This window comes from Ovis canadensis, chromosome X (assembly GCF_042477335.2).
Source record: "Ovis canadensis isolate MfBH-ARS-UI-01 breed Bighorn chromosome X, ARS-UI_OviCan_v2, whole genome shotgun sequence".
Classification (NCBI taxonomy): Eukaryota; Metazoa; Chordata; class Mammalia; order Artiodactyla; family Bovidae; genus Ovis; species Ovis canadensis.
The window spans coordinates 106,621,973-106,637,168 of NC_091727.1; the positions used below are offsets into that span (position 1 = coordinate 106,621,973).

The following is a 15,196-nucleotide window of genomic DNA, read 5'->3' on the forward strand; positions in this document are numbered from 1 at the left end:
GCAACCCACTCCACTATTCTTGCCTGGAGAATTCCATGGACAGAGGAGCCTGGTGGGCTACAGTCCATGGGGTTGCAAAGAGTTGGACACGACTGTGAGACTAAGCACAAAGGGGCTTCCCTGGTGGCTCAGCAGTAAAGAATCTGCCTGTAATGCAGGAAACTTGGGTTTGATCCCTGGGTTGGAAGATCCCCTGGAGAAGAAAATGGCAACCCATTCCAGTATTCTTGCCTGGGAACTCCCATGGACAGAGGAGCTTAGTGGGCTACAGTCCATGGGGTCTCAGAACAAATTAAACAACAACAAAGGATATTTCCGCAGAACTCACTTGCTCTGCAGGAGCAAATCAATCTCAACTGGTATATTTTTATTCAAGCCATAGCTGAGAGCTTGATTAACTGGGAAACAATGCAGTTAAATGACATTACATTCTTTATGGTCACCACTCCAATTTCAGTATATGGATAGAGAAATTGTATATGCCGAGGAATGCCACTAAACTAGCTCCCAGGAAAATTATTAACCTTTGTAAGTAATCTTCAATTTCAGGGACAGATTTCAACTTTTACTTTAACAGGGGTTGGGAACATTCTCTTGGTTGCTTGGTTGTGTATTTTGAGAAAACAAATCCATTGGCACTTATGAGGGCTTAGAACATAAACCAACATTAGAAGTAACAGAAACACATAGCTAAAAGTTTCACTTTAATCACAGATTTGAAATTAGAGATTTCATTTGGATATCTTAGCAAGCTAAAAAGACATGTTAAATTTTTAACCAATCAGCAAAAACAGGTGCCACACAGACTTTAATGTTCATAATTTAGAATTTATCACATATATTACTTATAAATATATCCTTTATTTGTAAAATTATTATTCTTAAGACATTTCTTTCCAACACAGTTGAAATTATCATATTTTTTAAGAAAAAAAAATCCACCCTATTTTAAAATGTACTAGTAAACTTCGATGTGGGAATAAATCAGTGCCACCAAATTGAAAAAGAAAACAAAAAAAGAAACATACTGCTGTGTTGGATATATATGCAGTTGTTACTACAAATAACAACAACACACGTCTTGTCCGGCGATCATATACACGCTCTTGTTTCACTTCTCAGTCATTGTCAGAACCATTTGGAGGTAGGAAAACCAATGCATCATTGAAAACATGCCCAAATGCCCTAAGACGGTATACCCCATACATCATTACATGCATCTGATTAGGTGTCAGTCCATTAAAAGTAACAGCCATATCTGAACAACATCCTTCTACTACCTGGTTTGGGTGATTAGTCATTGCCTCTTTAATAAAAAGCCCAACAGATTTGGTGTTAAATATATCTTTTCCTTCAGAATCTTCTGCATTTTCTGCAAACACTCCGGCATATTTCAGGCAGACAGCAAGCTGCTTATCTTCAGATATCTTCCAAATCATCCCTCCCTGTTCAGGACACTTCTCAGGAATACTGAGAAGGCTGTTAAGTCTCTTCATTGATTCTATACTTAAGACAATTCCTCCTTCCATGCTCACATACTCCAGATCTCCAGATTTTACAGTGTGACCTAGATAGAAAGGTTGTGATGGATCCTTTTTTAACAAAAAGTACTTTAAGTTTTCAATAATAGCAAACGTAGTGGGGCGTGCAAGGAAGAACCAGTTGTATTGGTCTCTATATTTATCAAAGGCGTATTTGTAAGCTTTTCTCATCATTAACCACATGTCATTTGTTTCCATGTTAACTGACTCAAACACTTTAACATTTTCAGAACTGAAGAAGTCTACTTTGTCACAGTGATTGGTCCAAGTTTCTTTCACTGCAGCCCAGAGGCTCACATCTTTGGGTTTGACAAGTAGGATACAGTATACCCGAAAGCTCTTACTGAGTTCCATGCGTTCATCTTCTGAAATTTTCAAGATGTCTTCTTTATTAGGAGCTTGGAGATGATGATGCTCATGGTGGTGCATTCTATTTCCATGACCAATCTTAATGTGTCCTAGCATAGTGATCAAGGCACAGAAAATGCTTCCAAGCATTACACCCTTCAAAAATGAACTGCTTTCAGAAAGCATTTTTCCTATAAAGAAGAAAAAGAACTTTAGGATACTTAACAGAAAAGTATTAGTCTAATGATTTGATAGTTCCCCTATACTTACATTTGGCTCTTAATGTTAAGGAAAAAAAGGCTCCCAGGTTTGACATGGAATCAGTTGCAACTAGTACAAGAGAATCTTAAGAATTTTTTGCTTCCAATGGTATCTGATTACTGCTGGGTATAAACTGGAACTTTGCAGAAATACCTCGCAGCTGTAGAATTTTCTGCGAGGCTATTTCTGCACTTCATCTATGGGGATTTAATTAACCAAGTACTGAATTAAAGCACTGACCCCAGAAACCAATGTTACAGAGGTAGTCTGTCCATCGTCCTCTTGAAAGGAATTTTGTTTCACAAGCTTGCATTATATTATTTAAATACCTCTGTAGCTATAAATGGACTTTTACAAGAAAACCTTAAACTGAACAAAATAAAACCACTTAACAGTTGCTATATCACCAGTGGTATCTGTGCTGGCTTTTGTTCTCAATCTAATGCTACCAGGTGTTTTGAGTACATCTAAAGCAAATTTCTTGGAATTGATACCATATTTGTTAATATTTAGCCTCTTGTTCCTAAGACTAAATGACTTCCAACACAGTATCTCAACTAACTGATGTAATAAAAGCCCATAAGGAAAACAGTTACATTATTTGGGGACCATTAATGAACGTTTTTATTTCCTCCAAAGGCATCTGTTTATTCTTTGGAGAAGTAAAAAGTCTACACTTTGATTTCAATTAGAAATTAAAAGAAAGTCAATATTAAATACAACTGTTGAAAATTTCCCAATCTCCTCTCCATCTCCACAAGGAATGTTCTGAGCTACTTAGATTTTTCCCTTTGTCTCTTAAAGTTGAAAGTGGGCTTCAGTTCAGTTCAGTTGCTCAGTCCTGTCAGACTCTTTGCGACCCCATGAATCGCAGCATGCCAGGCCTCCCTGTCCATCACCAACTCCTGGAGCTCACTCAGACTCGGGTCCATCGAGTCAGTGATGCCATCCAGCCATCTCATCCTCTGTTGTCCCCTTCTCCTCCTGCCCCCAATTCCTCCCAGCATCAGAGTCTTTTCCAATGAGTCAACTCTTCACATGAGGTGGCCAAAGTACTGGAGTTTCAGCTTTAGCATCATTCCTTCCAAAGAAATCCCAGGGCTGATCTCCTTCAGAATGGACTGGTTGGCTCTCCTTGCAGTCCAAAGTGGGCTTAGAAAATACTTAATGTCGCTTTTCTCATTTTACAGATAGGGAAACACAGGGTCCACAGAGGTTAGGTAACTGACCCAAAGTCACGGTTAGTAGTAGAAATGAACTAGAAATCAGATATCCTGACAGCAGTTTAACGTTTTTTTTTTAGTACAGAATAATGACCTCAACAGTGCTTCTATCCATATTATTGATAATAAACAAGTTACAGAATAACCCTGTTTTCCTATAAATGAACAGACATGTAAGATCTTGCATCTAACATCACCATACTGCCTCAAGGACACCATCCCTTGGTTTTAGAGGAAATGGACTTTGACTTCCATTACCTTTGAAGGACCAGGTGTGGAATAGCTTGACAGACGTAATTCTTAAGCAGGGGTGGGGGAGTGGGGAAAGAGGCAGGACAGCTTTTCTGTGTCACTCACAGAACTCGGTCAACAAACACAGCTCTAATAAGGAAAAGAGAATTGACAGGAAACAAGCAGAATTGTCAGATGCACTGCAAAATGAATTCTTTTATATAGGTCTTCGGCATTTCATATTATTTCTGGTCAATATATGATAATTCAGTAGTGTTTCTTAGCTTGATAATGGCATATGGATGTCAGGATTCTTCTTGATGGGGATACTACTTAAAGTCATTTGCACAAATTTTCCTAAGGAGTAGCACATGATATGTGATGCGCGTGATAGGATTTTGGCGCAGAGGGGAGGGAAACTTAAAACTGTACACGGGGACAAACAAGGCAGAAACTACCAGAGTGGTTTTCCATACGAGTCTCTTTAGATGAAGGTGGTTGGGGTGGAGTATGGAAAAAGGGAGGAGAATGAAATGGAGAATAGAAGTGAGGGGGAGAACATGGTCAACCCAAGACCCCAAGGAGGGGCAGACGGAGCGCCTCTAGGAAGCTGGCGCTCAATCTCTCCCTCTCACTGTTCCTCCCACTGGACCTGCCGGGGCACCTCGCGTGGAGCATGCTGGGAGTGAGCCAGGGCCCAGGCCTACCCTGGAGAGGGGCGGGGTCGTTCCCGGGGCTGCTCCGCGGGCAGCTCCAGGTGCGGGCCGAAGCCCCAGCACTCACCCGCGTCTAGAACGGTTCAGGGGCGGGAAAGCGCAGCCGCGCAGAGCTTTCCTCTCACGTTCGCGCGCCACTCGGTTACGTTCCTGGTTGGGCTGCTCTAGATGCAGGCGGTGTCCTCTCGTTGGTTTCGCAAAAGGTGGGGAGGGCCAGGAAGTGGCCGCCACGACGGCGCGGGAAGGGGGCGGGGCAAAGAGGCCCTCGGTCGGGCGGAGCCTCCCGCCGCACCGACGTCGGAAGGGCCGGCGCGCACGGAGCGCGCCTTTTCTCCCCGCCCCCTGCCGAGTTCCGAGAAGCGCGTCGGGCTGGCGTGACCCGGACGCTGGCCCCTACCAAACGGGACGCCCAGAGAGGCGTGCGTGTGCACGTACGACCCGCCAACACCTCCCACCGCTGCACCTACCGGGCGTGGAAACTGCGGAGCGAGGCAGAGCGTTCCATCCGACCGAGCTCGGGTCAGGTCTCTCATTGGTTTCTCTGACGAACTCTTGAGACGTTGCACCAAGAGGGTGCTCCATCCAGTACCCCTGGGCTGAAGTTAAATGCAGACCACTGAAACAGTCACCAAATTATGAGGGCGAGGAGTCGCTAAGGTTATTGGAACAGTATCTGAAGCCCCACTGTCCGGAGTCCAGTACTGTCTTCACCGCGTCATTTGGTATGCTGGGAAGGTTACTTCACCTCGCTATGCCTCCGTTCCCCCCTCTGTAAAGTACAGACAGTATCACGGTAGTGCTATCTCATAGAAGATTAAATGAGATAGTGCCTTTGACTCTTATTAGCAAAAGACCAAGCCTAGAGTAAGCATTCGCTAGCTATTAGCTGTACGCTACTCACCCCTGTATCACTAGCCTTAGTACCAGCACGCCGTGGACAGTATATATTTGTGGAATTAATGAATGTTAAAACAACAGATGAGGAACCAGGACCGGAAATGAAGGGTAAGGAACTTTCTAAAGATCACAGAGTAATTAACGGCATAAGAGGAACTAGAACTCAAATCTAATTACAAGTGTAGAGCTCGCTTTCTGCTAAACGTGAGCTTTCTTAAAATTCATTTTTGTGACATAAAGGGGTTTTTGCTAAAAAGCACAAAATCTTACACATTTTTTAAATGTACTGTCACCAGGTTCCATCCAAATGACTTTGAGTGGTGATTTACCCAGCCCTGAGTTCCTAAAGACACATATTTGAATATTGACAGGGACCCAGTTTAAGTGGACTGAAAGTTTCAGGAAGCACTGAAACAATGAACAAATAGATTTTAGGCACTCACTATCCTGGCAGTACTACCCTAAATTCTGAAGATAAAATGGTGAATAAAATTATCCCCCTGCCTTTAAGGAACTCTCAGTGTAGCTGGGAAGAAAGACGTTAAATAATCCATTACAGATACATGGTGGCACGTTCTCCAAAGGAATACAAAAATAAATTTTAGAACTGGAAAAAAGCTTAAGACTGCAGAGTATCTCCACTATATTTTGTTAAATAACATATATTGTCTATTGTCACATATATATTAATACATGTATATTGACTAAACCACAACCACCTCACGTGTGTGTGGGTGTGTGAGGTGTGTATATCCGACTATGTATGTATATGTCCGACTGCAACCCCATGGACTGTAGCCTACCAGGCTCCTCTGTCCATGGAATTCTCAGGCAAGAATATTGGAATGGGTTACCATTTCTTGCTTCAGGGGATCTTCCCAACCCAGGGACTGAACCTGGGCCTCCCGCATTGCAGGCAGACTTTACCCACTGAGCCACCAGCGATGACCTATATCTATACACACACACACACATACATATTTAGTTAAGTGAAACAAGTTGCAGAATAATGTGTATGGTGTGATTATGCTTTGCAGAAAACAAACAATTTTATGTATGTGTACATATGTTTGATCTGTTGGTAATGAGCAAAGGGAGTTGTGAAAGGCGCCTCAGCAGCCTGTTAATATTGATCACATCAGGAGGTCGAGGTGTGAATGATTAGCCTTGTCTTTATACATTTCTTCAATTGCTTGTTTGCATTGTTTCACTGGTCATAACAAGCATTTGTTATTTTTGAATTTGAAGAACAGCAAATAAAGGGATCTTTAAGATTAGAAGGAGAAAAAGAATGAGGGGAAGATACCAATAAAAATACTTTCAGAGAGTGCAGACAATCAAGCTCTCCTTGCACAAAGGGACCAAGGAAAGACAGATAAAAGTGGCACTCAGAATTCAGAGACAGTGGCACAGAGTCAATTTAAACCACTGCTTCTTTCTAGTACAGGAGGGAATACCAAACTGAAAATACTGATACAAGATGCTCTGAAACAATAAACCGTGGAATTTTCAACATCAAAAGCACTGCCAATGAGAGGTTAAGAACCCAGTTCTCTACTTAAAGCAGTGTTTAAGCATACTTAGCATTTGAAGTGAGATTAGTGAGATGGTTGACTTGTAGTTGGGTGATTGCATTTTTAAAACGTCTCTCCTCATTTAGTCCTAATTTAAAAAATACATGCAAGTAGTTTCTGCTAAAATTAAGAATATTTATAAATGTTCTTTGGCCCAGCTAACCCACTTCTTGTAATCTCTCCCCTAGAAATTAAAGCATCAGATGTAAGGCTAAATGTATATGGTCCAAAGCATTGTTGTTTATAATAGTGGGAAATATCCATCAATGGTTGAATTAATTAAAGTGCATCCATATAGTGTAATATTAAGCATAAAATAAACAGCTTATCTCTCTTGCACTAAAGACTTCACTAAACACACTAACCTGCACCTTGTCAGGGTGGAGAGGGTTGCTTTTAAATTTGGTTGCCTTCATGTGCCCAGCAGCTAAGGCAAGACTGCATTCAAAACTGACAACACTGTGTTGTTGTTAAAGTCCTCCTGCTAAGTGCATGCATTATTCAGCATGAGAAGTCATTAATTTTTAGTAATTGGCAATCACTTACATTTAAACATTCAAATTTTTGAAATCTGTCCAAAGGCCTTTGGGAAATTAACATGATTTTCCACAACAGTTCACTGGAATAGTAAATATTGGAGGAAATCTAAGGTAAATTGTTTTCTGCATAACATCTTTTTGGAGGGTTAAAGGTGTCTTCTGTGTTTACCAAAATTAATACCTGTAATATATGTAACCTCTGCTGCCTAGAATTTCACAGATGTTCATCTTTAATAAACAAATTCCCTGTCTGAGCAAATTCATTATTGTTTCCATTCGAGTATAGTTGGTCCATAAATGAATCTCATTTGTGTTTTCAGGCATATTCATGCTTGCAATATCATTTAATTTTTAATTCTCTTTTTGGAGCTAAGCAACCAGAGGTTTATTTTTTTTTTTTAAGTTTACTTTTTAATTGAAGGATAATTGCTTTACAGAATATTGTTGTTTTTTCTCAAACCTCAGCATGAATCAGCCATAGGTATACATATAGCCCCTCTGTTCTGAACCTCCCTCCCATCTCTCTCCCCATCCCACCCCTCTAGGTTGATCCAGAGCACCTGTTTTGAGTTTCCTGGAGCCATGCAGCAAATTCCTGTTGGCTATTTTACATATAATAATGTAAGTTTCCATGTTACTCTTTCCAGACATTTCACCCTCTCCTCCCATCTCCTCATGTCCATAGGTCTATTCTGTATGTCTATTTCTCCATTGTTGCCCTGTAAATAAATTATTCAGTACCATTTTTATAGATTCTGTATATATGCGTTAGAATACGATATTTATTTTTCTCTTTCTGACTGACTTCACTCTGTTTAATAGGTTCTAGGTTCATCCACCTCATTAGAACTGACTCAAATGCATTCCTTTTTATGACTGAGTAATATTCCATTGTGTGTATGTACCACAACTTCTTTTTTTAAATTTTTAAAATTTTTAATTGGAGGTTAATTACTTTACAGTATTGTGGTGGTTTTGCCATAGATTCACAGGAATCAGCCATGGGTGTACATGTGTTCCCCATCCTGACCCTCCCCCCCACCCCCCTCCCCATCCCATCCCCCAGGGTCATCCCAGTGCACCAGCCCTGAGCACCCTGTCTCATGCATTGAACCTGGACTGACGATCTATTTCACATATGATTATGTGCATGTTTAAATGCTATTCTCTCAAATCATCCCACCCTCGCCTTCTCCCACAGAGTCCAAAAGACTGTTCTTGACATCTGTGTCTCTGTTGCTATCTTGCATATAGGGTCATTGTTGCCATCTTTCTCAATTCCATTTACTGTATTGGTATTTTTCTTTCTGACTTACTACACTCTGTATAATAGGCTCTAGTTTCATCTGCCTCATTAGAACTGATTCAAATACATTCTTTTTAATAGCTGAGTAATATTCCATTGTGTATATGTACCACAGCTTTCTTAGCCATTCGTCTGTCAATGGACATCTAGGTTGCTTCCAGGTTCTAGCTGTTGTGAATAGTGCTGCAATGAAAAATGTGATACACGTGTCATTTTCAGTTTTGGTTTCCTCAGGGTATATGCCTAGGAGTGGGATTGTTGGGTCATATGGTGGTTTTATTCCTAGTTTTCTAAGGAATCTCCATACCATATTCCATAGTGGCTCTATCAATTTACATTCCCACCAACAGTGCCAGAGTGTTCCCTTTTCTCCACACCCTCTCCACCATTTATTGTTTGTGGACTTTTTGATGATGGCCATTCTGACTGGTGTGAAGTGATATCTCATTGGAGTTTTGATTTGCATTTCTCTCATAATGAGCGATGTTGAGCATCTTTTCATATGTTTGTTAGCCATCTCTGTGTCGTCTTTAGAGAAATGTCTGTTTAGGTATTTTCCCCACTTTTTGATTGGGTTGTTTGTTTTTCTGGTATTGAGTTGTATGAACTGCTTGTATATTTTGAAAATCAATCCCTTGTCAACTGTTTCAATTGCTATTATTTTCTCCCATTCTGAGGGTTGTCTTTTCACCTTGCTTATAGTTTACTTTGGTGTGTAAAAGCTTTTAAGTTTAATCAAGTCCCACTTGTTTACTTTTGTTTTTATTTCCGTTACTCTAGGAGGTGGGTCATAGAGGATCTTGCTTTGATTTATGTCATCGGGTGTTCTGCCTATGTTTTCCTCTAAGAGTTTTATAGCTTCTGGTCTTACATTTAGGTCTTTAATCCATTTTGAGTTTATCTTTGTGTATGGTGTCCCCCTCCCCATCTTGACCACTGTTCCTGCGCACGCGTGTGAAACCCCTTAGTTTAAACCAGCCTATTAACAGCTAGTGTAGCCCACTACAGTCTGCCTATAAAAACTCTGTAATCCCTTTGTTTGGGGCTCAGAGCTTGGCCTGTTAACTCCTCTGGGCCCGCCGGCGTAATAAACCTGAGTTCTCCAACTCTCTGAGTGTCATGCTTGTTTTCTTGAGTACTGGTTTTTGCAACATCTCCCAGTTCTCATCCTCAGTCTCTCTTCTTCTGAGTTTAGTTGCTCGCCAGGGTTCTTCATAGCTTCCCTCATAGCTAAATTTGGTAAAGAATCTGCCTGCAATGCAGGAGACCCCAGTTCGATTCCTGGGTCGGGAAGATCCGCTGGAGAAAGGATAGGCTACCCACTCCAGTATTCTGGCCTGGAGAATTCCATGGGCTATACAACCACTATTTCTTCTAATATTTAGGCTTCCCTCGTAGCTCAGTAGGTAAAGAACCCACCTGCAATGCAGGAGACCCCGGTTTGGTCCCTGGATTGGGAAGATCCCCTGGAGAAAGGATAGGCTACCCACTCCAGTATTCTTGGGCTTCCCTTGTGGCTCAGCTGGTAAAGAATCTGCCTGTAATGTGAGAGACCTGGGTTCAATCCCTGGGTTGGGAAGATCCCCTGGAGAAGGGAAAGGCACCCACTCCAGTATTCTGGCCTGTATAGTCCATGGGGTCACAAAGCATTGGGCATGACTGAGTGACTTTCACTTCCACCAGGGTTCTATCCTTGGGGCGTTTTTATTGTTATATTCCTCCCCTTTAATATCTACTCAATAGTTTCATCTAGTCAGTTAGCTGCAACTGTTCCCTCTGGGAAGATGATTTTCACATCTATATTTCTGGCCTCTACCTCTTGAATTTTGGACCCCAAATTTCAGTTGCCTGCTTGATATCTCCAAGTGTCTGTCTGAGACAATCTTATGAATCTTATGTTCAATGGGTCTGCTTATCTGGATCCTGATTTTTTAAAAAAAATTTTGTTTACTTATTTTGGTTGTATTGGGTCTTCATTACTGTGTGGGCTTTTCTCTAGTTGTGGAGAGTGGGGGCCACTCTCTGGTTGTGGTACGCAGGCTTCTTAATTGTGGTGGTTTCTCCTGTTGTGGAGAGTGGGCTCTTGGGTGTGTAGGCTCAGTAGCTGTGGTACATGGGCTCAGTTACTCTGTGGATCAGTTACTTCCTGGATCAGAGATTGAATCCGTGTCTCTTGCATTGGCAGACGGATTCTTTACCACTGAGCCACCAAGGAAGCCCTGGATCCTGATTTTAACCGATTAGCTATATAAATCAAACAAGGAGCTGATTAAGGAAGTTTGAATACTTACTGATGACACTAAGTATTTGATGACATTAAAATTTAATATTACTGTTTTAGTTGAGATGATTATATGTGGCTGTGTTAGGAATATTTTTCAGAAATACATATTGAAATGTTTATGGATGATATATGTTTGGGATTTACTTCAAAATAATTCAGTTGGGGAGAGAAAGAATAGGTAAGGGTATTGATGAGAAACAAGATTGGTTGTGTATTGATAATTATTGAGCTAGGTAATGGGTATATAGGACTTTAGTATCCTATTCTCTTTTCTCTCTGTTTGGAAATTTGCATAATAAAAAATTTTAAAGCTCAAATAGGCCCCAAACTGAACTAACCTTATGTACATCCGTCTCCTGACAGTCATTTCCCCTTATATTCACAGTCACTCATGAAAACCCAAAGCTCTTGGTTTCTTCCTTCTGCCTGACCTCTATACCCAGTCAATTGCTCTACACTGTGAGACTCCCTTCACAGTGAATCCTGCTTCTGTCCTCTTTTCCCATTCAAACGGTCAGTACTCTATTAAGTTCCTAATTACTTCTTGCCTGCACTACTGTAATGGCATTCATAAATTCCTCCCCGTTTTCCAGCCCATTCTCACTTGGCATGTGTAAAGCATCTAGCATAGTGCTTGGTACTTAGTCCCTCTCCATTGCTCCTCAGTAGTGAATTTATCTTCCTTCCTGCTGCCTGCTTCCCCCTCTGATGACACCTGCCTTCCCTCACCCTGAGGCTGTTCCTCACTCCCTTTCAGAATTGCTTTCTTCCCTCTCCCTCCTGGATCCTGCCTTTGCACTGCTGGCTCCACTCCACCCAACTGCTGTGCTTTGTAGAGGAAGCGTGTGTCTGAATAAAGACTGATTTCTCAGTTTCACAGTTAGAGCAGAATTTGGTTAGCTGTAGATGAGCAGAGCCTTTACATACAGAAAAAGGAGGCATCCTAAATGTAAGTGAAAGAGAAGCAAGTTTTAAAGCTGCCTCTTGTCCCCTCAACTCAGTGAAGAAGAGGCAAGATCTCTAGTCTAGAGGGATCAGCTTCTAGATTCAGGCAGGCTAGGGTAAATGCTGGTGGCAAAGAAAGGAGCAAGGTGGTTATTATTCCAGCAAGCTGGGGACTTATTGAGGAAACACCTCTTGCCTAGTCTGGCTAAGGGAGGAAGAGCAAGAGCTGCCTCTGGTGGGTCTCTTAGGTGCAGCATCAGCAGTATGGGTGGGCAAAAGTGCTCTTACTCAGGCCTGTCCCAGAGAAATAGAACTTTTTCTTTCAGTGGCCTGCTTAGGTATAGTTCTATCTGTTACGAAGAGCAGCCAGGCATTCAGGGGCTGGACTGATCAAGCACAAAAACTCCTTATCATTAAAAAATACTGTAAATCAATTACATTCTTATATTTAAAGCATAACACTTGCAACTGAAGCCAAACTGCTGTATTATAATAGAGATGCATCTGTCTGTTTTATATTCAAGGCCCACAGGCTTCAACTAATTTAGGGGACCATCTGGTGAGGAAGAGAGAAAGTCTCATTATATAGCAGCATTTGTTTGGAGGCTCGGGCCTCAGAAGGAATTGTCCTGGGGGATCCTAGTCAATTTCCAGTGCTCCTGACCTTATTATTTAGGTAAGAAGGGCATGGTTCTGGAGTCAAATCAGACTCAGTTCCGCCTGCAGCATTCTCAAACTAGGTGTCTTGAGCCATAGAACTTCTGAAGTTTGAATTTCTTCAGTTTCCTCATATGTAAAATGGGAATTAGATGATACCTGAAGTTGCTGGGAACGTTAAAGGAGATAAAATCTCCCAGAGGGAGCCTAGAATCATTGCTTCCTTTCCTGTGATCCATAACTTAATCCTCCATCTCATTCCCTCTGAGCCTTGCTCTTGCCTTCTTTGTCTAATATCCACTTTCACATGGATAGACATGGGCATGCATTTACACAGATCTTTGAACAAAAGGTCTGAAAAATAAGTTTTATTCAAATGCTATTATTTGTTCACTTCTACAGAAGTTAAAGAATTGAAATGAAATTGCCCTGGGATGCAATGGTAAGAGGGCAGTTTTGTCTCTTCTGCAGTATGCTAAGCAAAGTCCTCCTGTCCCACATTTAAGTAGTTGAAAGGATTAGACCAGTTAGCTGGGACAAGTGCTAGTTGAAGCTCAGGGGCGGGAGGAGAGGGAGTTAGAAAGCAGGTTGGGTAGAGATGGAAAATCTGGGAGTGGGGATGGTTTTAGATTTTAACTAGATAACTGCTACTTAGGTGACAGCTTTGTTTCAAGTGAGAATATGAATTTGGCTGTATTCCTAGCTAGAATCTAATGTTCAAAGTTTGCTCCAAATCGAGAAACAAACTTAAGAAGTGATGATTAAAATAGGCAGAATGTAATTGCTGAAACTGTAGTAGATACCTGGAACTTCATTGCACTATTCTCTATACTTTTGTGTGTGTTTGAAGTATCCATAATTAGAAGTTTCTTGTTTTTTTATGTTAAATTTTGAAAAATATTTATTTATTTGGCTGTGCCGTGTCTTAATTGCAGCATGTGAACTCTTTACTTGTGACAGTGGGATCTAGTTCCCTGATCAAACCCAGGCCCCTGCATCGGGACTATGGAGTCTTAGTCACTGGGCCACCAGGAAAGTCCCAGAAGTTTTCTGTTTATGTGACAATTATGAGACAGTGGAGGTCACTAAAATACCGGGGAGTTTGATGCCATGTCAGTAAAGCTAGTAGAGGATATTTAAACCAAAAGAACTCCTTAGAAGAAATGTGGTGATTTTTATAATTCTCATCTAGGTAAGTGGATTTATTTGAAGGATTAAAAAGCATGCAGATAAGACATTTGATGGATATAATATAAATTAACCTCCAGACATTTCTGACAAGATGTTATATCCACTGTTTTGGGCTTTTTGTTTATTTTTTAGTTTTTGCTTTTTTGTTTGTTTTGTTTTTGGCCATGCCACAAAGCTTGCAGGATCTTGGTTCCCTGACCAGGGATGAACCCTGGGCCATGGTAGTGAAAGTGCTGAGTCCTAACTACTGGACAACTGAGGAATTCCTGAGAACACTGGTTTTAAGGGGATTGAGTCACATTAGGACTGTGACTTTCTGTCATCTAAGTGGATATTACTGTAGAGATAGGAAACAAACCATAGAGATAAAGGAGGTAAAGGACATTATTTTGACATTTAGAAAATATGATTTCTTTGGAATTAGGGGTGCCTGGTTAAAAAAATAATCTTTACAAAAGAAATAAACAGTGAAATCTCCAAGTGGAGAATTACATGAAACTTCCTGACAATAAAAAGCTTAGTTGATGTAAATGAACTATAGAAAATCACCAATATGGGCATGAGTATGTTCACTGGTAGCTAAGAAGACGGCTTTAGTTGTTGCTCTGAATTGTTGCTAAACTACTTAGGGATATTATGAAAGCCTTGCTTGGCAAGGCTGTAGGCAAGAATGCTCATTATAGAATGACTTAATAATTCATGTATGTAAATGTACATATATGCATTTGATGCTAGAGTAGTGGCTGGGATTGATTGTAGATCACAGGAGAATAGATTTTTTTCCTCCTGTTAGGATTGGCATTTTAGAAGTTACTGTTCTATTATGGACACCTACAATCCATCCTGTCAGAGGCCAGGAGAGCATGTTAAACTAAAATCTAATAGAGAAGAAAACATTTTCTGCCTTCAGAGGCTTTGCCTTCCCTTCAGGGAGAGAATTGACAGCCTTGCTGACAGTGAAAAAAATAGCTCAAAACCCTCCTTATTAAGAAGTTTTACCCTTCTACTTGAAACAAAAATGAGAGTAGCAAGTTCTGCATGGTGATAGTGGTCAGTTCATTTCAGTTGCTCAGTCGTGTCCAGGTCTTTGCGACCCCATGAATTGCAGTACGCCAGGCCTCCCTGTCCATCACAAACTCCTGGAGTTCACACAAACTCTTGTCCATTGAGTCGGTGATGCCATCCAGCCATCTCATCCTCTGTCGTCCCCTTCTCCTCCTGCCTCCAGTCCCTCCGAGCATCAGAGTCTTTTCCAGTGAGTCAGCTCTTCGCATGAGGTGGCCAAAGTACTGGAGTTTCAGCTTTAGCATCATGCCTTCCAAAGAATACCCAGGACTGGTCTTCTTTAGGATGGATTGGTTGGATCTCCTTGCAGTCCAAAGGACTCTCAAGAGTCTTTTCTAACACCACAGTTCAAAAGCATCAATTCTTCGGTGCTCAACTTTCTTCACAGTCCAACTCTCACATCCATAAATGACTACTG

At 41.2% G+C, this 15,196-nt stretch overlaps 1 protein-coding gene and 1 long non-coding RNA gene across 5 annotated transcripts in view; one reads left to right on the forward strand and one right to left on the reverse strand.

The window, feature by feature from the left end:
- Positions 1-841: 841 nt before the first annotated feature.
- C1GALT1C1 (C1GALT1 specific chaperone 1) lies at positions 842-4,529 on the reverse strand. Of its 3 annotated transcripts, none has more exons than XM_070292065.1 (2): positions 4,388-4,476; positions 842-2,080 (listed from the first exon to the last, which is right to left on the reverse strand). In XM_070292065.1, exon 2 carries the CDS (start codon positions 2,073-2,075, stop codon positions 1,119-1,121), a length of 957 nt encoding a protein of 318 aa, XP_070148166.1. In that variant the 5' UTR covers positions 2,076-2,080; positions 4,388-4,476; the 3' UTR covers positions 842-1,118. The 3 variants fall into 3 exon arrangements, 2 of the variants coding, with proteins under 2 accessions (XP_070148166.1, XP_070148165.1); XM_070292064.1 differs by lacking the exon at positions 4,388-4,476 and adding an exon at positions 3,632-3,714; XR_011446430.1 differs by lacking the exon at positions 842-2,080 and adding an exon at positions 3,632-3,754 and having other exon boundaries at positions 4,388-4,529.
- The window catches only part of LOC138931170 (uncharacterized), an 854,662-nt gene continuing 843,804 nt past the window's right edge, over positions 4,339-15,196 (forward strand). Inside the window, exons 1-2 of one of the 2 annotated variants that reach the window (XR_011446431.1) lie at positions 4,339-5,325; positions 7,876-7,951. This is a non-coding gene — a long non-coding RNA (uncharacterized lncRNA). The remainder of the gene's footprint in view (positions 5,326-7,875; positions 7,952-15,196) is intronic. The other variant, XR_011446432.1, reaches the window with a different exon arrangement.